Raw genomic sequence first — 21876 nt, 5'->3', positions numbered from 1 at the left:
GAGTTTTACAGAGAATCCCCATATAAATAAATAAAGAAAAAGTTTAAACTTAAATGACCAGCACTGATTAAGATCCCTGTTTTACAGCCCGTTAACTGTTTTCAACAGCACCACGGTACAACTTCACAGCAGAGCATTGTATTACTCACAGATTTTCAGTAAACCCAGAAGAGCACTGGCTCTTGTTTGCATGTGGTACAGAAAGACATCTGCACCACGTCAATAACCGTGCTATACAATCAGTGCACTTTTTCATTTGTGGATTTATGAGTAATGCCATACTCTAATTGCCCTCGAGGCCTAACCCTCTTATTTCTACTTGTGACCTGGGTTATAATCAGCCAGTCAGTCATTTCACATTTCCTCCTTGTCTTTCAGTGAAGCTTGCAAACATTGCACTGCCTCTGAGTGTTTGTCCACATTGCCTGGCTGCATGTTTGGCGCTGCTTCAATGCCGCGCAATCTCTTCTGTAGCGCAACACAGAGATGAGCCACATGCCAATTTTGTGGTGAGAATTCAGTGAGTCATGTCCAAATGGGTGTTCTTGGCTTTTATTGGCAGCTAATTACCTTCAAAGTCGATGCTAACAATTGAAACTCAGGTGGTTCTTTTTAATAAAACCGTGTTAACAAATGAACTTATGTTTTCTGCTTGGCCTCTGAACTCTTACACCTTTACTTGTTCTGCTGCTTGCTGTCAGTATAGTATCAGAGGCTACAGCTTGCAGATGTTGGGTTGAGATTTAGTTACAGATAATCATCTGTGCTTAATAAGAAGACTGAATCCTCCTCAACCCAGTTTTAGAATTAAAATACCATGTAAATACAGCATACTTTCATAATTATTAATCAGAACCATTTAAAAATCACTCCAAATTAAACGTTGCCCAAAGCAAATATGAAAGGGCTGTTTCCTGTTACCCAGGGTGTTTTTTTTCTGTGAAGCAAATGAAGTGCTTCGAGAAAAGTATGGTAGGAGACAGATAGGAATCACTGTGCGTAGCCAGCTCTGGAGCAGGTCCTGGAGAACTGCCAGTGCCGCGATGTCTCAGGAGGAGGCAGAAGAATCTGTCCTGTTTTCCTCTGGGCTTCACAATGTTAATTTTGCTGCCTCCATCCAGCACAGTCTGGAGCAGCTGGGGTCCCCCAAAATCCTGGCCCAAAGCAAATGCCTTCATGCTGGTGAAGCTGTGTATGTGCAATAGGGTACAGGGTCAGGGTGGGAGAAAAGCTGAGCTGAAGGAGATAGACAGTGCAGATGTATCTTGCTAATAAGCAAGTTGCATTGGGATGGTGAACACACCAGGCAGATTAAATCTTCATTTTTAGCTATTAACATTTCACTGCTGGTAGGACAGTTGTAGGAGCATCACTCTTCCACAACTTGTACTTTGCATCTGGTTAAAGGCAAGCACATTTTCATGTGCCCTTTCCTCACACACAGACTCTTCCTGCTCCCACTCTCACAACCCCAATTTGAAGGGCTAAAATAAAAAAGAAGTTGCCAGAATTTTGGGAGGGGGGAGATAAGGCAATGAATTTCCTTAACCGTTCTTGAGGAATGGCCAAGCTTTTCCAGCTGAATTGAGAAAAAGAACAAAAACAAGAAAATAAGAGGATGGTAGATGTCCATCCTGAAAACTTGAGCCCAAACTCCTAATGTTCAGCTAAAATTATAAGCAACTGAAAACTGTGTCAGTATATATATATAAATGCCATACGTAATGACATCATGTAAAAGGCAATATCCGTTGGGCTTACTGATAAGTGGGGCTAACAGCACTATAAAGGCTAAGATTTTTTATTGCGACATTTCTTGAAAACTATGGACCTTTTTTGTAGTCATGTCTTTTTTTGGCTTTCCTTCATTTTGGAAATGAAAGTCATAGGTGTGGCAAAATTACTGCAGCAGCTGCGAACACACCTTAACTGCAGAAGTACAGGTAATTATTTTTTCATGAATATTAGTCATAGGACAGAAAAGAAAAAAGTGCTTTGCAATAAGCCCTAAAGTAACTGCTTCCATGTGGCAGTGGTGGGACTACCAAAAATAAATTAACTTCCAATAGAAATACAGTTTTGTGCACAAAGTTCTCTTTTATTCTGAAACTTTTCAGAAGATGTTTTTCTCTGTTCCTCATAGAACCCACAGTGCTTCTTTCTGCAGTTAAGACAATAACCTTCTTGAGACACTTGGTGAGTTATTAGAAACTGAAAAATGCTATACACAAGTTGTGAAAATTTTAATGGTGTCATAGAAAAGAAACAAGAGTTCTCTTTTAAAATTAGCATCAGTCTTTTCGAACTAGGCCTGTATTTCATTGGCAATGTGTTGTACATTTCAGCATATTCATTACTAAGGTGGGGAGTTTATTGTTCATACCGACTAGGGCATTCATTGGAAAGGGAAAGTGGAGTATAATTTCAGACACATTGTCTCGATGGGCTGATACTGTAAAATAGAGTTATTCTCACAACTTCTCAAGCAATCTATCTTCAGCTTTCTTTTACATAAAATATGTCAGGGCTGATCTATCCCTGCCATAGATTGGTGGATTGACCTGAAAAGGAAGGAGAGAAGAAATGAGGTGTCTGCAAGTGCATTATGGAAGGGCTAATGAGACATCTCTAGTTTAAGGTCATTACAGTTGTTCCTGCAAGGAGGGGCAGTGCTTCAGGGAGTCTCTGAAGTCTCTGGATGCAAATGAAGATATGGATCCAGTCCTTTTGCTATAATTACATGGGACACAGAAATAAGACAGTTATAAGACACACTTGCTGACCGTGATTTATACAATATCAGTCCCAAGGTATTAATTTGGGCCATCCAGAAGTTACTGTAACTCATACCTGTTGTCAGTAATCTAATCTTGATAAATCAGGGTATGTCCCTAGCGTATGTATAAGAAACATACAGTCACATCTCTGTCATTCTTATACTGGACTGGAGCCTACTAAGCCACTTCTGAGGAGGATTTTTCTGGAAGCCATGGCAGCTCTCATTTTGCCTCAAGTGTTCTATCTCTGCAAAGGTTTCCTGATTTGTTGTTTTCCACCATATTATCTCACATTCAGTATTGCCTTGTAGATGTGAGGAAACACAGCAAGTACTGATTGGGTTATATTGGGATATATCTCTATATATATTTGGATAGGGCTGGGTTTTAGCCCCACAATTTATATATTTTAAGAGTATCTGCTTTCACAATACTCCCTGGGAACATGAGCAAAATTTATGACTAATGGTAGGGTGTCAGTCTTTTTTCATCCTAGGATTTGCTTTTGCATACTCGAGCAGCACATCTCCCATCCGGCTGAATTCCAGTGCACTTTTCAGGACCAGTGGAAAGGAAGGATAGGTGCAGCACTGTGTCACCAGCAGTAGGGGACCATCAAGATGTGACTTTAGCAGCACTAATGATGATCAGTGGTGTAGTGGAGGGATGACCTTGGGATCACCCTATACCTCTGGTACGTCCCAGTTTGCCTTCCCAAATTTTGTTCTCCTGAGTCGTAAAATAAAAGAAGATTCATCTGCTCACCTTACCTTACTTTGTGCTGTGAAGTGGAAGCTGCTGACAGCACCAGTAACTAGTTCTGCAAAGTGTTATTACTATATATATGCTTATGTTTACTGTGTGTAATTTTGTCATTTTGTAGCTCTTATATACAGATCTACACAGAATTTGGTGTCAATCAAAAGACAGAACAAGTAAATATGACCCTTTTTTATTTTTTAGCATCAGATTTGTTCATCTTGATTTTTCACGCTGCAAGATTTTTACCTAAAGGCTGTGGTGCATTTTCACATAACTATACAAAGGTAAGACCACAAAATGCAAAAAGAGACATACAGATCCTACATGTAGCAATAAGAAATCCATTGTGTGTGTTCCAAAATATAGATTTCTTGAAATAATGAGAATAGATTTCTAGAAAAACAAGGAAAGAATTTGAAAGTCTGAATGGCACGATATATTTGCAGTGCAGATGGCACTAAAATATTTCATCTTTTCAGCCTCTAGGGGGGACTATGTTTTCAGCGAACCTGTCTGTGAAGGATTTTCTTAATCTGCAGCAGGCAGTTCAGACTGTTGCTAACGCTAGTTGGAGCGAGTCAAGTAATTCTTGATTTGTGTATGAGTTATTTCTGTGGGGAAAATAGTCTATGTCCGTAATGCCTTTAGTCCTAAAGGGCTAGTCTGAAGTCTCTTGCTGCAGTCCACGGGCATTCTGCCTGCTACTGATTCACGATTGCAGGATTTGTTCCTATTAAAAAGCATTTATGTAGCTGAAAAAAAAATTAACGTCGGTGGAGAAATGTTGGATTTATAGCTATGGAAAGTACTGTAAGTGAACTAATGATGAGGTGGATTAAGTGACATTTTGAATTGGGATTAACGAGGAAATTCTCATGCATAACTTTTTGGCTCGGAAAAATAAATCACAGGCTGGGATTCTTCTTTGTAAATTGCGTAAGGTGATGGGGAATGACTGAAATGTTCATGACACTTGGGGCCTGCAGAAACATTGTGACTCAGGTTGAATGCAATTGCTCATGCAAGAAAGGACCACATACCGTGGGCCAAATCTTTTTCCAAAAGCATTGAAATCAATCGACACGACTACTGCTAAACAGTACTGGCTCAATGTTTTTTTCCCCCTTACTCTGGCCGTGCTTCTCCCACTCTTATTCATTCCCAGCAGTACTTTTACCTCACAAGGAGCAGCCAATGTGAAGGGTGGTAGCCTTGTGATTTATGGGCTTACTATCTCTTCCATCATGTTTACACAGCTTACACTCAAATAAGACAGCCAGAAGAGTATGGAGCTCACACGTAAAATTTAAAATATATTCTGTCGGGGGAAAGGAGGGAATCAAAAGAGATCCTTCCAGATTTCGGTGCTGTAAACACATCTGTAGGGTCACCATAAAGCAGTGACTACAAAGGTCAGCATTTCAAAATGTGTCTTAAGAAAATGTTTTTGCAAGCTTTGTGGTGAAGATGGCTGGCATGTTGTATATTGTAACATTCTGCTTAATCTCCAGTATGTTATACGGAGTCATTTACAGCAAAAAATGCCTGACATAACTTACAGTACAGGAACATACAAAACGAGCTTCACCAGGGTGGGTGTTTATGTAATTTTCAAGAACACTCTGAAGTTCGATTCAGTAATCAAATAAAACTACATTAGAGGCACATTTCTCAGGAAAGCTACCCATCTTTACATTTGTGACCTTTTTTTAAAATTTTATTTTACTGAGCTCTCAGATCCATGGTCCTAAAAAAAAAAAAAAAAAGATTTTTTTTTAATGATTATTTCTGTACATTGTATTATCTGTTGTTTTCATTCCACTTCCTGGTTGCAGTTGCACAAGCACTTACAGCTTTCTTTTCTTTTTAATCAAGGAACCTTAAAGGTGAGCAGATGGTCACCCCAGGAGCCCTGGTTTCCCATTCATGGGCTGCACAGTGAAGGCAGCAACAACTGTAAGTTTACACATACTGCCCTGACAACGACCTCTGTGCTGAACTAAACAAACCCCTTCTGTAAAGTGAGGAGCCGTTCACTCACCTTCCCAATGCAAACCTGGCACTCGCTGAGTGATCAGAAAGCATCAAACCGCGCAGCCCTGGCTCCGGGTTTGAGGATGCGTACATAGAAAAATGTACAGAGAGACATCCCTTAGGATTTTGCTGTTGAAAAGCATCAGGTGTCCAAAAGCCTCTTTCACAAAAGACTTTGCACGCCTCACACTGACATTGTTCTTTATTCCAGAACAGGAGTGTCCGTTTTTATACAGACTGTGACAAAATCTGACGCTTAGCAGCTTTACCATCAGTAAGGAGAGCTGAACGGGGATGCGTTTGACATGCTCTGATCGGGCAGTGCTGGCAGTGCTGTCAAGATAATCAGAAAAGTTAGTTTTCTTTTTTTTCTTTTTTTCCACTCTGAGAAAATAATCTCTGAGCAACACTTGTCACGGGGGAAATCCGCGCTGCTTGTGGCATGAGCCACCATGGGTGGGAAGGGACCCAAAACTGTGCCTGAGCTATCTGGGGGGCTCAGAAAGACCCCGGAGGGATGCAGAGCACAGCAGGGTGGTGGTGGTGGTGGGGACACCCCAAAAGCTTCTCTCCTGTTGCAAACCCCTCCATTCCCCGCACCCTCCCTGCCAGCGGGGACCCACCCCTCGGTGAAAACAGCCGCCCAGCGGCGAGCCCCCCCTGCACCCCGCACCGCCCAACCACCACGGGGGTCCCGTGAAGGGTCTGCCCCACACCCCCGCCCCGTGTGCTCCCCACAGCCCGGCCCGGGGGCGAGGTGCGGGGCCCGGGGGGGTGGCGGCGGGCGGGGCCGGGGGGGGCGGCGGGGCCGGCTCCTCCCTGCGCACAAACCCGGCGGCGCCGAGCCGGGCGTGCGGAGAAGCCGCGTTACTTAAGCGGGGAAGGGAGCAGCGGGGCAGGCAGCCCCGGCGAGGGGGAGGGAGGTGGATGGGAGAAAAAAAAAATTAAAAAAAAATAATAATAATAATAAAATAAAGGGAGAGTAGGCGAGGTGAAGCACGAATAACTTAGGAAATGAGATGCTCCGTCCGTGACCCGCAGGCTGGGGCAGGTTGTTAGTCTCGCCACACACCTGAGAAATAAAGCACGGCCGAACAAGGGGCAGGGGGTTGCGAGGGGGCGATAAGGGGAGGGTGGTGGCGAAAACTTTGCCGGAGTTGGGGTCGCCGCGGGGGGCGGGCGCGATGCCGCCCTGGCTGCTCGGCAGCCTCTGCTGCGTGCTGGCGGCGCTGGGCGGCGGCCCCGCGGAGGCGGCAGCGGACGAGGAGGAGGAGGAGAAGCTGATCCGGGTGCTGGTGCTGCTGCCGCAGGACGACGCCTACCTCTTCTCGCTGGGGCGGGTGCGGCCGGCCATCGAGTACGCGGTGCGGAGCCTGCGGGAGAGGAGCGGCGGCGGCGGCGGCGGCGGCGGCGGCGGCGGGGGGCTCGGCCTGCCGCCCGGCTACGCCTTCCAGCTCACCTACGAGGACTCGGCGTGCGGCAACCGCGCCCTCTTCAGCCTGGTGGACATGGTGGCCCTGCAGCGCCGCCGCCCCGACCTGCTGCTGGGGCCCGTGTGCGAGTACGCGGCGGCGCCGGTGGCGCGGCTGGCGGCCCACTGGGACGTGCCCATGCTGTCGGCCGGGGCCCTGGCGGCCGGCTTCGGCGCCAAGGGCGGCGAGTACTCGCACCTCACCCGCGTCGCCCCGGCCTACGCCAAGATGGGCGAGATGCTGCTGGCCCTCTTCCGCCACCACCAGTGGAGCCGCGCCACGCTGCTCTACAGCGACAGCAACCCCGAGCGCAGCTGCTACTTCGCCATGGAGGGCGTCCATGTGGTCTTCCAGGAGGAGGCCTTCCACATGGCCGTGCACAGCTTCGACGAGACCAGCCGGCACCTCGACGTCGACGACGTGGTCCGCGCGCTGCAGGCCGGCGAGAGGGGTGAGTGGTGGTTGTGTGGGGCTGGGGGCGGGTTTGGGGCTGCGCGATGCCATGCCGGGATGTTTTTTGGGGACTGGGGTTGGGGACGGGTCGCCAAGAGTCATCTGGGAAGGGATTGCATGAGGGATGCGTTGTGGGCTGGGATCTATGGTGGAGAAGCTTGGCCGTGAGCATCCTGGGGCTGGGTGCGCACCAGAATGGGGCCGTCACGAAGGCTTTGCCCCATGTAGGTCTGTTAGCACTTCACATCCCCCAGCAGGGATGGAGGATCGCCCTCCAGGACTGGGATGGGATTGTTTTGTGGCACGGTAAGAAATGAGCCTTCTGCTGATGGTCCGGTTTACAAGCACGGCCAAAACTGCCCACATCTCTGCACATTTACGCAGACCAGCAAGTCTGTTGCTCATTCTGAGATACTTTTTTAAAGTGTCTCTGGGTAGGTTCAAAGGCTGAGCAAAGATGTGTTTTTTTTTCTCACCCTGCTGTGTCTTGCTGTTGGGATCCTTTTCCCCGCTCCTGCTGTTAGAAGCCCCATCGAGTAGTTCATAAATAACAAACCCATTTGGGGCTAGCTCTCATTTCAGGGGATGTGTGAGTGCTAAACCCGTGAGCGTGTGCAGTAATATTGCCACCAACTGCTAGCAAAACACCGTGCAGATAAATGCCTTGTAAAACATGCTGGAAAGTCACCCCTGCACCGGATGAACCGGCTTTGCATCAGGAAGCAGTAAAACGCTCCAAGTACTTTGGGGCATACAAATTTGTAGTTAGATGTACTTGAAAGTGAGATCTTGTCAAATGATGTGTGGATACATGGGCTCATCAAAAAGGTATTTTCTGCTAGAGGCTTTTACCAACCATGGATTTCTATAGTAAGTGGTTGTAAGAAGGGAAGAGATGTATTCCAGAAGTGGACTGCAGGATCAACTCAGAGAAAGTCCTCCGGTGTTTTTCAATAGAGGCATAGATGTGAAAAACACTTTGTGCAGCTTTTACATCCCCAGTTGCAGAATACTAAGGTGGTACCAAAATGAAACAGATAAAAGCTCGTGCTACGTGTGACTGGCACAGTTCACGTTGCCATGCCGTAGGTTGCGGTGCTTTGACTGAGCAGCCTTGTGCTGGTGATGCAGTTACGCTGCTGTGAAATCCTTAACCTGCGAGGTAACTGGGGTCTAATGATGTATGCATCCTTAATTCTCTCTTTGTGGAAACACCGAAGCAGGTGCTTAAAACAGAGCTGTCCTAGTTAGTGCCATTAATGGAAATACAATGAATGAAGAGAAAGAAATGTAGAAGTGCTAGGGGAAACAGCTATGTATGGAAAGATGCTTTTCTGTTTTTTTAATCAGCCTAACTTGTGTGCATGTGCTTGCCTTTCCCAATGCAAAGAACGTAACGGTGTGATTGTGGCAAGAACAGATGAGTGTTTTCCCTTAGCCAAAGGGAGCTGTGAATGTGCTGTGGGAATGTGACTGATGGCTAAGGGCAAACCCCACTGTTTAGACCATGCTGACAGCCAAGGAAAAGACGCTTGATTTCAGCCCAGGCTTAAATGCTTTGTGGAGCTGGGACCTTTGGTCTTGCCTTGTTCTGTGACTTGCAGACGAGTGAATAAAAGCAGCCTTCTGTGCCCGGTGGGGTCCCTTCCCTTCATCTCACCTCCTAATTTGTCCTCTGGTTCATGCTGCTACTGCAAAATGCAGCAAGTGAGGCCCTTCTGCCTCCAATGGTGTGCTTCTGGCTTTAAAGACTGACTGCACAGCTTGCCTTGCACATCCCTCAGGGTCTGAGGGGTGGTCCTGCTGTTTACAACATCTTGCAGGCTGTCAAAATATTTTAAAAGTCGTCTATCATGTGAAGGACCCACCATGTGCCTTAGCTTACCAGATTAGGGCTTCGTTTCTTCTTGGGACTCTTAGGAGGGTGCCTCAGGGGGTAGCAGGGCTGGTGGATAAGGTGTCACTGTCCAAAGCACTTCATTTTTGTTTGCTTGGTTTTCTCAGCAGTTTTTAAGGGTGCCTGTGTAACACCCACTGTGATACCATCCCATGCTCTCCCTTTTTGGAGATTGCTGCAAGTGGTGGTTCCACCTGCACGGTAGGGCTTTCTTGAGCCACCCTGAGTAAGAAGAAGCTTTAAAATGGATATGGGATATTTGCTCAAAACCCTTCCAGGGCTGAGAAAGAAGTTGCACCATCAGTTGGCCCAGGCCATCAGTTGGATGGGGGGATCAGTTGGCCATGGGGACCCATGCTCTGTGCCTTATTCCTAGGGCAGAGGCTGGCCCTGTGGGTTAGGTTGTGTCAGGCTGGGGGGTTGCATTGGGTTTTCGGGCCCCCAGCAGGCGGGGGCACGCTCAGCCACCCATTGTGTTTGCCAGCAGGTGCCTGTCCAGGCCCTGGAACCAGTTCAGATGTCTCAGAGTCATAACAAAATCATGAGGAAAAATACAATGATAAAAGTTAACTGCTCGTCTTTACTGAATGTCATTAACAGCTCAAACTCACTTGTGGGCTCGGTTCCCCACGCTGTAGACTTGATGCTGTAGGCTCAGGTCAGCCACAATGTTCATGAACCCAGCACTGTGCTTAAACATGTTCTGCCCACGCACGTAGTCCGAGGTGTCCCCTTTGCTAAGAGCTTACTCCTCTAACTGGAATTAAACTAAGTATTTGCAGGATGAGTCAAGAAATGCAGAATATTAGTATTAGAATGACCGTGTTCTGCATGTATTGTGCCAGAGGGAGACCACTTTATATCTGTGTGTATACAATAGTAAGGTACGGATGCAGATTAAATAAACATAATTTAGATATCTGGAAGATTGTGAGAGACTTGCCCTTAGCTTATTTGCCTCAAAATCCTGAAATATGTAATCTTTGCTCTCCTGCTGGGTTAAAAACCACATCCAAATAGTTAATATTACTTCCCTTACATTCCTTTAGAGGCTTACAAAATATGACTTAACATATTTTAAAACAGTGTTTTTTTTTCCCCACTCTTTTTCTTATTCCATTTGCTCAAGATCTTTTACTGGTGTTGTGGGAATCTCTTTGATTCCATCTACAGATTACAGTTTTATGATAGATGTGAATTATAAAGGCAAAGTCAAGGGGGAGTTGGGAGGGCAGCAAGGAAACATTTCAGAAGGAAATCTCTCACCTATACTGAAATTAGGAACAGCAAGACAAATTCATTCCTGATGTGTGTCTGGAAAAGATTTGATCCAAATTTTATTGTAAGAAATTCTTTCTTCTTTTCGTCCATGCTAATATACCTCACAATAATCATGAAATATGCCTTGCTCTGCTGCTCTGGAAATTGTTACGTTGCTCTGCTGTAATCAGTAGGACAGAGCTGTGCATGGTATAGCTCTCCTGGAGCATGGGGATGTACCAAACGTGATTCACCCCTGTGGTGCATCTGGAATTTTACGCCTGTCATGGCACCCAACCAGAAAAGCGATGGAGAAGATTCATTGTCTGAGAAGAAAGGCCAAACGGGCCAAATTTTCATTTCTTATAATAGCAAACACTTCTAACCAGAAAAGCTGAATGTGGTTTTGATTCAGTTTTATTGTTGGGGTGAAAACATTTGCATTCGTTATTGTAGTTTTTGAGCCCTGCCATGTGTGACGGCATCCTTGGAAACGTGCGTGCAGTTGGTTTCAGATCATCGTCCCAACAAGTTCTCTTATGACCTTGCTGTAGGATATAGCCACAAAGCACGCACTAACACAATACTTTGTGGTATTCTGTTGTCAGTAGCTTCATGCTGATAGTCTTGTGGATGCATATAAAAGTTTATGGTACAACATGCTCAGGGTGAGAGGTGTCTCCCCGTTGCTGAAGACCTCGCCTGAATTTCTGCTTTCTTTTTGCAGAGAGACTGTGTGAGAGGGGCATAGTTTACCCTGCCCAGCAGGTTGGGGAAGCGATTTCTCAATCAGCATCATTAGTCTAATAAAGAAAAACACCTTAGGGGTATGTTGATGTATCACAGAATCGTCTAGGTTGGAAGAGACCTCCAAGATCACCGAGTCCAACCTCTGACCTAACACTAACAAGGCCTCCACTAAACCATATCACTAAGCTCTACATCTAAACGCCTTTTAAAGACCTCCAGGGACGGTGACTCAACTACTTCCCTGGGCAGCCCATTCCAATGCCTAACAACCCTTTCAGTAAAGAAGTTTTTCCTAATATCCAACCTAAACCTCCCCTGGCGCAACTTTAGCCCATTCCCCTCATCCTGTCACCAGGCACGTGGGAGAATAGACCAACCCCCACCTCTCTACAGCCTCCTTTAAGGTACCTGTAGAGTGCGATAAGGTCGCCCCCGAGCCTCCTCTTCTCCAGGCTGAACAAGCCCAGCTCCCTCAGCCGCTCCTCATAAGACTTGTTCTCCAGACCCCTCACCAGCTTCATTGCCCTTCTCTGGACTCTCTTGAGCACCTCCATGTCCTTCTTGTAGAGAGGGGCCCAAAACTGAACACAGTACTCGAGGTGCGGCCTCACCAGAGCCGAGTACAGGGGGACAATCACTTCCCTAGCCCTGCTGGCCACACTGCTTCTTATACAAGAAGCAGTGCAGAGAAGTATGATAGAAGTATGAAGAGATCGAGGACAGACCAGCCTGCTGGAGTGGAGGTGGTTGGGCAGTGCTGGGCTGGGTGGAGAGCAGACCTCTGCTCTAATTTCCCAAGCTTCTGCTGCAAAATCTTTCAGGATGGGACACAGTGAATTTAGCTTGAACGCTCAGGCGCTGGGCAGGGTTGCCTGAAGGCTTTCTTACCCCTGAAGATCACTGGCAGCCATTTGGGCACCCAATAACACTATGTAAGGTTGCAGCTGTACTGTCTCCATGCCCATCTCTGTTTTGCCTTCCAGGCAGAAAGGGAGCTGGGGACTGGTGGTGACATCCAAGAGGTTTGTCACAGCTTTCCTCCCATGGGCTTGTGGAAGTGGGGATCACAGCGCCTGCACGGAGCACACCTGTGGGGCTTGTAGGCACCAAAGTCCTGGTTCAGCTTCTGATCTGTCCTAAGCGAGGCTCTGTGATATTTAATCTTGTAACCATGTTTAATCTTCGCACCCAAAAAGCAACAGTCATTTTTCCATTTGTAGCTGGCTGAACATTGTGTCCTGTCAAAGGTGGTTGCCAAGGCTCATTATATAGTTGTTGGAGGTAGTTGTGTCCTGGACAGATTTGTACCACTGTCCCTAGAAGCTGTCTTGGGATGGAGTGAATCAGCTGCAGAGATGCTGCTATATGGTAACTGTAGAGAGGCAACGAATTCTGCACTAGATACCCAAATTTTGTGTAGCTGAAGTGTAGGTAAGATGAATCTACCCCAGACGGTTCAATAGAATGGAAATCAAAATGGTAATATCACTGTATCATCTCAATTCTCCATCTTAAGATCATCCTATGCTCCATTTGAAGTATAACTGGCTTGTGATTGCAGTCAGTTCTACAAATATATGCAGTTGAAGAAATTTGAAGCTAGAACTTAACACATGTTGCAGGAGTAAGGAAAAAAAGATCACATATAGGCTCCATGTAATAATTTTCAGAGGAGACAGCAGTAAAAAGTCAGTCCGTGTTTGGTACCTGTCTTCTGTGGGCGGTTTGGGAAATCAGCTTTCGTTGTTGTTTGTGTTGTCACGTTTGTTGCAACATGGGGAGGACAGCTCGGGTCATCGTCTTTGGCAGCGTTCGTGCTTAACAATCTGTTCCATAAAGTTCTTGAACTGTTCCTTATCTGTGTTTTCCATTTTCTTCCACCAGTTGTAATCATGTGTGCCAGCGGTGACACAATCAGGAACATCATGTTGGCTGCTCATCGGCAAGGAATGACCAATGGGGACTACGCTTTCTTCAATATTGAACTCTTCAACAGCTCGTCATATGGTAATGTTTTTCCTGCCCAAGTATGTTGCAAAGTCTTCTGTAAACCCAGTAATATTTTTAGATTCCTTAGTCTCAAAATACGCTGTACTGAATTCCAGAATACACCACTGTCTCCCCATCGTTGCGATTACCTTCCACTTAGGCTATGACATCGCAGGAAATAAAAGGGACCCGGCAGCTGTTGTTGCCACTGAGTGGATCATGGAATAACAAATAATGGTTTTAAACTAAAAAGGGTAGATTTAGCGTAGACATCAGGAGGAAATTCTTCACTCCAAGGGTGGTGAGGCTCTGGCACAGGCTGCCCAGAGAAGCTGTGGATGCCCCATCCCTGGCAGTGCTCAAGGCCAGGCTGGATGGGGCTTTGGGCAAAAAAATGGATGGTGCTTTCAGTCTGATGGGAGGTGTCCCTGCCCATAGCAGGGGGGTTGGAACTAGGTGGTCTTTAAGGTCCCTTTCATCCCAAACCTATGAAATCCACTGTAGGTGTTACTTACTTTTAGGGGAAGCAGCACTAGACAGGCATGTTAGCATCCAGGCGTTGGCATCCCACGCTGCAGCGTGTGTGCGCTCACCTCCAGCCTGATGACTATCAGATCTCAGAGCAGGGGCACTCCTGGCTCCCTGGTGGGCTGTGGTCCATGCAGCCAGCTGAGAGGAGGCATGAGTGATGGCAGGGGCTGTGGGCAGCTGCAGGGCCTGGGTCTCCAGAAGTCACCAAGTGAACCAGTCAAGCTTGTTAACTTCAGCTTTTGATTGCAAACTGTATCTGCAAAACTATCCAGCAGTGTTCTATTTAAGGGAAAGCACAGACAGTCCGAATGTACTAGACTAGGGTTCAAATGAGTGGCTGATTTCACCCCAAGTAAATATGATAAGATTTGTCAAGTTAAAACCTGACTTAAAAATATAAGTTGAATACATTTGCTTTTTGAAATACACCTATGTTTAGTTACATCTGATACTATGGAAGTGCATGGTAGGGGCTAAACCTACTCTCAGCTGCTATAGCTCAGTTAAATTGAAGGTAATACTGGAGCAGTGTGTTTACTGACAGAGTTTTAAACAATGTCAGATGACTGAAGCTGGGGAAATCCTGCCTGGGAACTAGGTTTAGCTGAAGTTGTCAAAGTAGGTTTTGAATGGAGCAGCCTCTTTTGCAGGTGCATAAAAAATAGTTCCCCTCACAGCAGGCTGCCTTAACTAATCCAGTGCAAATTATTTTCAAATTGAAAACCAGGTGGGAGTTGAGAAAGAAGGAAAATTGTTCTTTCAAGCCTAAAAAAGCTGATGAACAGAAATAACTGAATTCACAAAGGGATGATGTATTTTGTTTAATGAATCAGTTAATTGCAAGTTAAATTCTTTTACATAAACTGTTATCCATCTACCACCTCTGAGATTATTTTACAATAAACAGTGCTGTTTGTTGAAAAGCTCTATAATGAACACATGTAACTGTTTAAATTCAGAGATACAGATAGGTACAGAAGTAAAGATACCCATACATGTGTCTAAGTTAGCTAAAGAAGTGCCAAGTTCTTCCAGCTAATAAGGAAATTACTTAAATAGCTGAAAGATAAAACTGCAGAGCACGATCAAAGCCAATGGTTCAAATCAAGGTTTTCAGTTTGCTGACTGAAATTCAGTGTGACTTCATCCCCGGTAGCATAAGTGAAGCCATTTGGCATTGCAGCCCTAATCGGGACCATGCAAAAAGCTGAATCCATATCGGCAGTCACATAACCCTGAAGTTTCAGCCCATCCGTAGACCATGGGAGCTTTGCAGATTTGATTTTACATGTGCCTAGAAACCACTGATCAAATAACCCCTCTGGCTGCCGTTGGTGCCTTGTTACCACTGCACTGCTGCGGCGTTTCATCTCACAGAGTAAAAATGCATCAAAAGTGATTCATCTGGCCCCAAGTACAAGTCTGCTTATGAGCTGGGCACCCTTTGGAGTCACAAGAGAGAATTAGGCACCCCTGGACAGTGATTCATCTCATCCTTAGGTGTCTGAAATGTCCCAGGTGAATTATTCCCTAAATCTGATGGTTTTCTTGCCTTGGCTGAAATGAGCAGGGTAAGTGACTTGGCTGCAGAGAAGGGGAAACACAGGAGCTGGCTGGGACAGGTGATTCCCAAAGTCCTCTTTGAGCAGGTGATGCTCCTGTAAGACCAGGAGGTAGGCTGCTGCATTTTGTAAAGACTTTTGCATTTCAGAACAGTGCTTGCTAGGAGGCAGCATTGCAAGCCCCCAGATCAGCATCCTGCCCCCGGGGGACCCTGGCACTGTGGCCAGTGCAGTCGCATGGGGGTCTCAGCATGATCCTGCTTTGCATCGCAGGTAGCACAGCTTACTTGTAGCTTTTCCAAGAGATAAATGACAACTGTCTGCCTCCTGTCTGTGGTGTTAGAAAGTGCAATTTCCTGGTGTTTATAAGTAGTAATTCTTTTAAACCAATTTTTCTGTTCTGTGGTTTTTTTTGTGGATGTTTCCCACGAGGATCAAAATGACTGTTAGAAAATGACTTCTGTGCAGGTGGCTATCACATGTGGAAAGCAAACATAAAAGAGAAATGCAGAGAAATTCCACCTAAATTCCTTGTTCCCAGTGCTGGGAGATATAAGAATTATAAGAGGCACAAAATCTAAAAGTGGCTATGATAGACAAATTGGCACTTTACCTTCAAGTTCAGATGACTGTATTGCAGTTTGTTGTTGCCCTCTGTTCTGAATATTTTTAATTTTTCAGAAGAGTAGACATATTAAATGCCAAGGCAGCAATAATTGCAGAAAAGTGCTGTGGCAAGACTACATCCCGCAAAATAATCCATGAAGGAATTTAAATATGGAAATTATTCTAGGAACTCTGTTATGCAAGTGTAGCTTCCCTGTTCCCAGTGTCAGTATTTTTAAAAATAAATATGTATAACGTCTAGGACAGAAACTTACATTCCACCAGCACTATCATTTTTTTTGTATGTAATCCCACTCTTAGCCATCTGCTTCTGTAAATGCAAAACATAGCACACCCCTCCATGTAACAATCTCTGCAGAACATTTTAAATGCTGTACCTCTGAAATGCAGGTATGCAGCTGGGCTGAGTTTTTTCGGCTTCAAGGCTCCAGAATTGCTTTTCTGTATCTTCCCATTTCTTTTTTTTTTCTTTTCTTTTTTTTTTTTTTTTCTCAAAAGCAGTAAAAAGGACAGGGTGCAGACATGGAAGGGAAGAGTGCTACCTCTGAGGGCAAAATCATGCTGCACGATGCTACTTGCTGTCTGGTGTTTCCACCAAGCCTGATGAATGGATTCCTGCTGTAATTAATTTTAACCAGCTAAACTTTGGGTTTGGAAAGAAATCTAAAACCAAGACAGACCAATCTAGACCTACTTGTGCGTCCTGCCCTGTGCTGGGGTACTGGGAGCTGCCATTGAGCCAAGATCAGCATGAGGAAAGACTTGCTCTCCTGAGAAGTACAAGTCCTTCAATGTTTACGCTGTACTCTCTGAGGAAGGAGAGCAATTTTTCAACCGACTTTAAAAAAAAAAAAAAAAAAGAGGAAAAAAAGGAGAACCTGGAGGGTCTTGTTCATGCATTTGCTCTTCCACAGGCACCCAGTGCAGCCTGTAGTGCTGTGCAAACAGCACTGAGAGTTTGGCACCTAGTCTCTGTTGCCATTAGTATCTTTGCTTCCAAAGCACTCACTTTTCTTGGTCCAAACAGCACTGTGGTCCTCTAACCAAGCAGGGCAGCCATGTACACTCTCGTTTCAGGGTCCTGTGTGCCTTCAGGTCACCCTTGGGACCTTGGTATTAGCCTTCGTCATGGCTCATTTAGCCATGGCAGGGAGTTCCTTGCTGTTGTTCCAAAAATAAAATGACTATCTAGCTTTTAATTATTTGTTAGTTTTTAAAAGCACATTGCTTAGGGCTATCGTTGTTCTCTGTAGGTCTCTCTTATTTATTGTTTATGGAAAATAGCACAAAATCTGATCCAGGGTAACCTTTCCATTGATGTCCTGAAGCTATGGATCAGGATCTCAGGACCTGCTAGCGTCAGTGCCTGTTAGGCAGAAGGCTGTTAACTAACAGCCTGTCAGCTGTCCTGCTTTTTAAATTCTGATTACTTTACTGGTGGTCTGAGTTAAATCATGCACCTTCTGTGACACAAACCATGTAAATACAGCATAGGTGCAGAATCCCATTTATTTGTAAGTGTTTCTTTTCCATTAAGAGCAGGGCTGGTCTGGCAGCCGCTGCACACATGGTTTTCTCCTCGACCGCAGTGGGAGAGCTGTGGGAGAAGTAACTACACCATCTGCCTCCCATTCAGGGTGATGATCATACTATTGACTTTACTGGTGCCTTTCTGACTGCCCAGGACTGAAGAGTGTTGCCAATGGGATGATATGATATAAAAACTTCGTGGTCAGATCCTCCCTCACTTGTTCTAACTTAAATATCTGTGTGTTCAGGATCTGGCTTGTTTTTTTGCTCTGAGATGTCTTCTCATGCTTAGACTTCAGCCTACCCCTTAAAAATAAGCAAGCACAGCATGGGAGTAAAGTTGTCTTTCTGTTTGCACGTTTACTTCCCACCAGCTGTTCCTCACTGCCTGGTTTCCAGCTCTTTTTGGAGCAGGACACCTCCTTCGTACTGTGCCATCTCCTCACAGTGCAGGAGAGGGGACTTTTGGGTGGAAAAAGGAAGGTGGTCCTGTAGTGGTACCTAATTTGGAGTTGGAAATAACCTTTTTTTTTTTTTTTTTTTTGCTTAGGAAATGGATCTTGGAGGAGAGGAGACAAGCATGACCTTGAAGCAAAGAAGGCATACTCGTACCTCCAAACCATCACTCTGCTGAGGACCGTGAAGCCTGAGTTTGAGAAATTTTCCCTGGAGGTGAAAAGTTCTGTTCAGAAGCAAGGTCTGCATGAGGATGATTATGTAAGTACTTAACAACAGGCTTCAGGTATCAGCATCTTTTTAAAAAACACTCTCCTAATCAAAGCAAAAGTAGCAGTGAGCCCTCCTCAGGACAGAAACACCTGTGTTCACTTGTAAAAACCCACTCTTGCCTATGCAATCTATTTTTTTTTTTATTTATTTTTTTTGTGGTTAAAGCAAATAGCAGCTACAATAGATGTGTTTAGGTTTACAATAGATGTGTTTAGGTCTGTGCACCATCATCCATGGCCACTTGTCCTGTGTTTATCCCAAGTACTTCCCTGACAGTCAACCCTTCCCTATGACAGGGAGTAAGCCTTCCAAATACACTAAGAAAGGGAAGGTGCTTGAAGAGAGATTGGTTCATTTTAGCCATAGGAAATGAGGGCTGTAATACAAGTAGTTCCATAGGAATAATAACCGTTGGGGGAAAAACTGTAATCTCTTGCAGTCAAGAGCATGAGACAAAACTTTCCTTTTTCATACATGCCTACAAAGAGAGGAATAATGAACCAATGAAGACATAAGAAATTTTGGCTTCATAGACCAAGGCAGTATATTATGTTGTTTTTCAAGTAAATTCAAGTGTTGCTGTGAAGTAGACCATGAAATAAGATGCTCCAGCAAGGCTAAATTGGCTTGAAAGACATCACCTTAGCTGAAAGGAAAAAAAAAAGTGGGACATCTGGAGCACCTCCTTTAATTTCCTAAAGAAAGATTTGGGGGAATTTATGCCCTAAACTCAAGAAAGCAACCCAAACCCCTCATTTGATTGCTCCCACTTAGGCATCTACCTCAGCTCTTTACTTTAAGCTTTGTCTCTACCACATGGAGGTATCATCTTCTAGTTCAAAGCAAAAGCGTGGCTATATTTTATTTAAATATTCTAATTAGAATGTAATGCTGAGTCATGTTGGTGGCTTGTGTTTTTACTGTGGAGCTTTCAGAGTGTAGGAAAATAGTCTTGTTGACATTCTTTGCCTTGAGTTGAAAGAGAAACTCCAACTGGCACGTTCAAGGTGCTGCTCTCTGAAGAACCTGCTAAATGAATTTTGAACAAGGTATGGGACTAATTTGTGCTGTCCTTCCCTTTCCCTCTATGTGCCCTTTTGCAGATGTCACTTAACCAGACATGTACCTTGAAAAACTGCTGCCTCTTCTTGGTTCTGGTTAGGGAGAAGTACAAATCTAATAGTAAAGATCCAGTCACCCCCAGAGAGTTTTGTGGGATTTCTAGTCCAGGCTATGTGACATTTTCCCAGATAAGAAAAACTGCAGAGAGCTCAGGATGCTTTCTGCCCAGCTCATGGGTGCTGGGCCATGTTTGGGAGAACAGTTTGGAGCAGGAAGTGTGGAAGCTTTGCTGTTCTGTAGGGTGGGGATCCACTGCAAACCATATGCCTGTTTAGCATAGATGCTGAGAAGAGGCCACTGGACAAATATGAGCCCTGTTATGGTCAAGCAGAACTACATCCATGAGAAAGTAAATTTTGCAGGCTGTTTTTTTGAGGATACTCCTTGAACACCCTTGTACTTGCTGCCAGATATCCTTTTTCCTCAGTGCATGGTTGCTTTTGCAATCAGACGTCTGCTGGTGATGCTCCTGGCTGTCGCAGGGGAGCCTGGCTCCCCACTGCCTCATCCTCAGCCTTTTTCTGTCTGGCTTTGTGGGCTGCCTGCCCATATATCCTCTTCCCACCTGGGATTCAGAGCCTTTTACGTTGTTCCAAGCACTCCAGCACTCAGAAATGTCAGCCTTTGCCAGGGCGAGGCAGTGGCATGGGGCTACTGCTACTGAGTCTTCTACTTCTCTTCCTGCTCTTCCCATCCCACCTGGCTTTCTGAATACTTCCCAGCCCATTCTCACTGGAGCGGAGGGAGGACTCATGATCTATCTATACCCACTGCAATTTCTTCTTGTCTGAAATAGCAGTTCTTGACTTTCTAGAAGCTGATGGTGGAGGCTCTAGGGATCTGGGGCTCCCATGTAGGAGCTTCAGATCTTGGCTATGAGGAAAAGAGGTTTGGTTTCAAGCACTGAATGTCCTGGTATTACGTGGGTATTTAATGTATATGGATCTCAGCAGATCCTACCATACTTCATTTTTTTAAAGCTTCGTAACATAATGGGAAAATAAAACTTGTTTAAGAGGGCTAGCCATGGGCTGGGTATAACGAAAACATTAGGTGTGATATTTCATTAACAGTATGTGAATTTTATCTGACTTCAGATGCAAAAACATTTATGATGAATTTTGCATTTCCCCAGTATGGTCAGTGAGGAGATGGTTCTTATTCCCTTAACTGATTGTCTTACTGCCATGTTGAGAGGACAAACATTTCAGTGAAGTCTTCAGGCTTAAGGAAAAAACTGATGTGGAGAAATAAAAAGCCAAACTGAGGACTAGTTCCTTCCTCTCTGAAAGATATGTGCATAGTGGACACCTCGTTAACAGTACTTCTTCTGGCAGCATGGGAGGAAAGTGGCAATATTAGCCTCAAAGCATGCTGACCAGGGCTGTTTTCTCCAAGGAAAACTCGCTGGGGAGAGGTCATTCAGCTGAGTGGGCTGGGAAGTGACAGAGACAGATTTTCTCTGCTGGATTCTGCTCCTAAAAACAAAACCTATGGGGAAAGACAGTCTGTGGTACAGTCTATCTCAAGTCCTATCAGCGGGTGTTGAAATATAATCCTCATCCTTTTCTGCAAGCTGTATCCCAAGAGGACAAATTCAGACAAATCTGGATTTGAAGCATTTAGCATTTCTGCTTCTCTGTGTAGATTTTTGCAGTGTTATGGGAAAATGGGGCCCTGGATCTATGGCCTAAATTATCTCACAGTGACCCTAGCTCGAACAAGAGTAGTTAGCGCTGCCATTTTGTCCTGGCCTCTTGCCAACATTAATCCTAAAGGCATTATTATCTACCAAAAAAGAATATCATAAAAATGGAAAATAACCAGATGACAGAAAGAAAGATAAGGGAGACAGAAAGGGCAAAGTCCTAAAACAGCAGCTGTCAAATTGCTGGACTGGAGAACATATGTGGCCCTTGGAGGACTATCAGGTCAAAGACTGCTGGTCATCCTCATCTCCAGCTGTGAAATCACACAGGAAGAAGTGGAAAAAAAAAAGTCAGGAAATGTGTTCTGGATACATCTTTCCCATGTCAGAAATTGCTGTATTTTTTTGCAGGGATGTTACACTGTGACGACGGCGAAGGTAGAATAACGTGTACCTTGTGAGTGAGCAGAAAAGTGTGGAAAAGGCAATTTCTCTGACTTGCCAAGAAATCTCTGTTGTGAAGAAAAAAGCTTCATTAAACCTTTTAGCTAAACAGCTGTGAAATTTAAGAGATGTAGAGAGTGTCTGAGAAGGCATCTTGTATTTAGGTAGGCAGTAATTGCAGAGGATGGAACTAAAAACATTGACGTTCACTGTCTGCAACATCCCATTGCATTATTTTTTCAACAAGCATCATGTTCTGTAGAAAGCCTGACCATTTTATTTACTTCTC

The 21876-nt window shown here is 45.0% G+C and overlaps 1 protein-coding gene and 1 long non-coding RNA gene across 5 annotated transcripts in view; both read left to right on the top strand.

Annotated features, from left to right (window-relative positions):
* Positions 1–1505: 1505 nt before the first annotated feature.
* On the top strand, positions 1506–5876 carry LOC106036279 (uncharacterized). Of its 3 annotated transcripts, none has more exons than XR_001207218.3 (4): positions 1506–2196; positions 3258–3471; positions 3741–3823; positions 5415–5796. It is a non-coding gene; the product is annotated as an uncharacterized lncRNA (long non-coding RNA). The 3 variants fall into 3 exon arrangements; XR_010827453.1 differs by lacking the exon at positions 1506–2196 and having other exon boundaries at positions 3100–3471; positions 5415–5495; positions 5785–5876; XR_010827452.1 differs by lacking the exon at positions 1506–2196 and having other exon boundaries at positions 3100–3471.
* A 541-nt stretch (positions 5877–6417) lies between these two features.
* NPR3 (natriuretic peptide receptor 3) overlaps positions 6418–21876 on the top strand; it is a 48093-nt gene continuing 32634 nt past the window's right edge. Inside the window, exons 1-3 of one of the 2 annotated variants that reach the window (XM_048051262.2) lie at positions 6418–7496; positions 13290–13412; positions 18195–18361. In XM_048051262.2, coding sequence (XP_047907219.2) covers positions 6758–7496; positions 13290–13412; positions 18195–18361 — 1029 coding nt within the window. In that variant the 5' untranslated portion in view covers positions 6418–6757. The remainder of the gene's footprint in view (positions 7497–13289; positions 13413–18194; positions 18362–21876) is intronic. The other variant, XM_048051261.2, reaches the window with a different exon arrangement.

Source organism: Anser cygnoides, chromosome Z, assembly GCF_040182565.1.
Source record: "Anser cygnoides isolate HZ-2024a breed goose chromosome Z, Taihu_goose_T2T_genome, whole genome shotgun sequence".
Lineage (NCBI taxonomy): Eukaryota > Metazoa > Chordata > Aves > Anseriformes > Anatidae > Anser > Anser cygnoides.
This window is presented reverse-complemented; position numbering and strand designations above follow the sequence as displayed.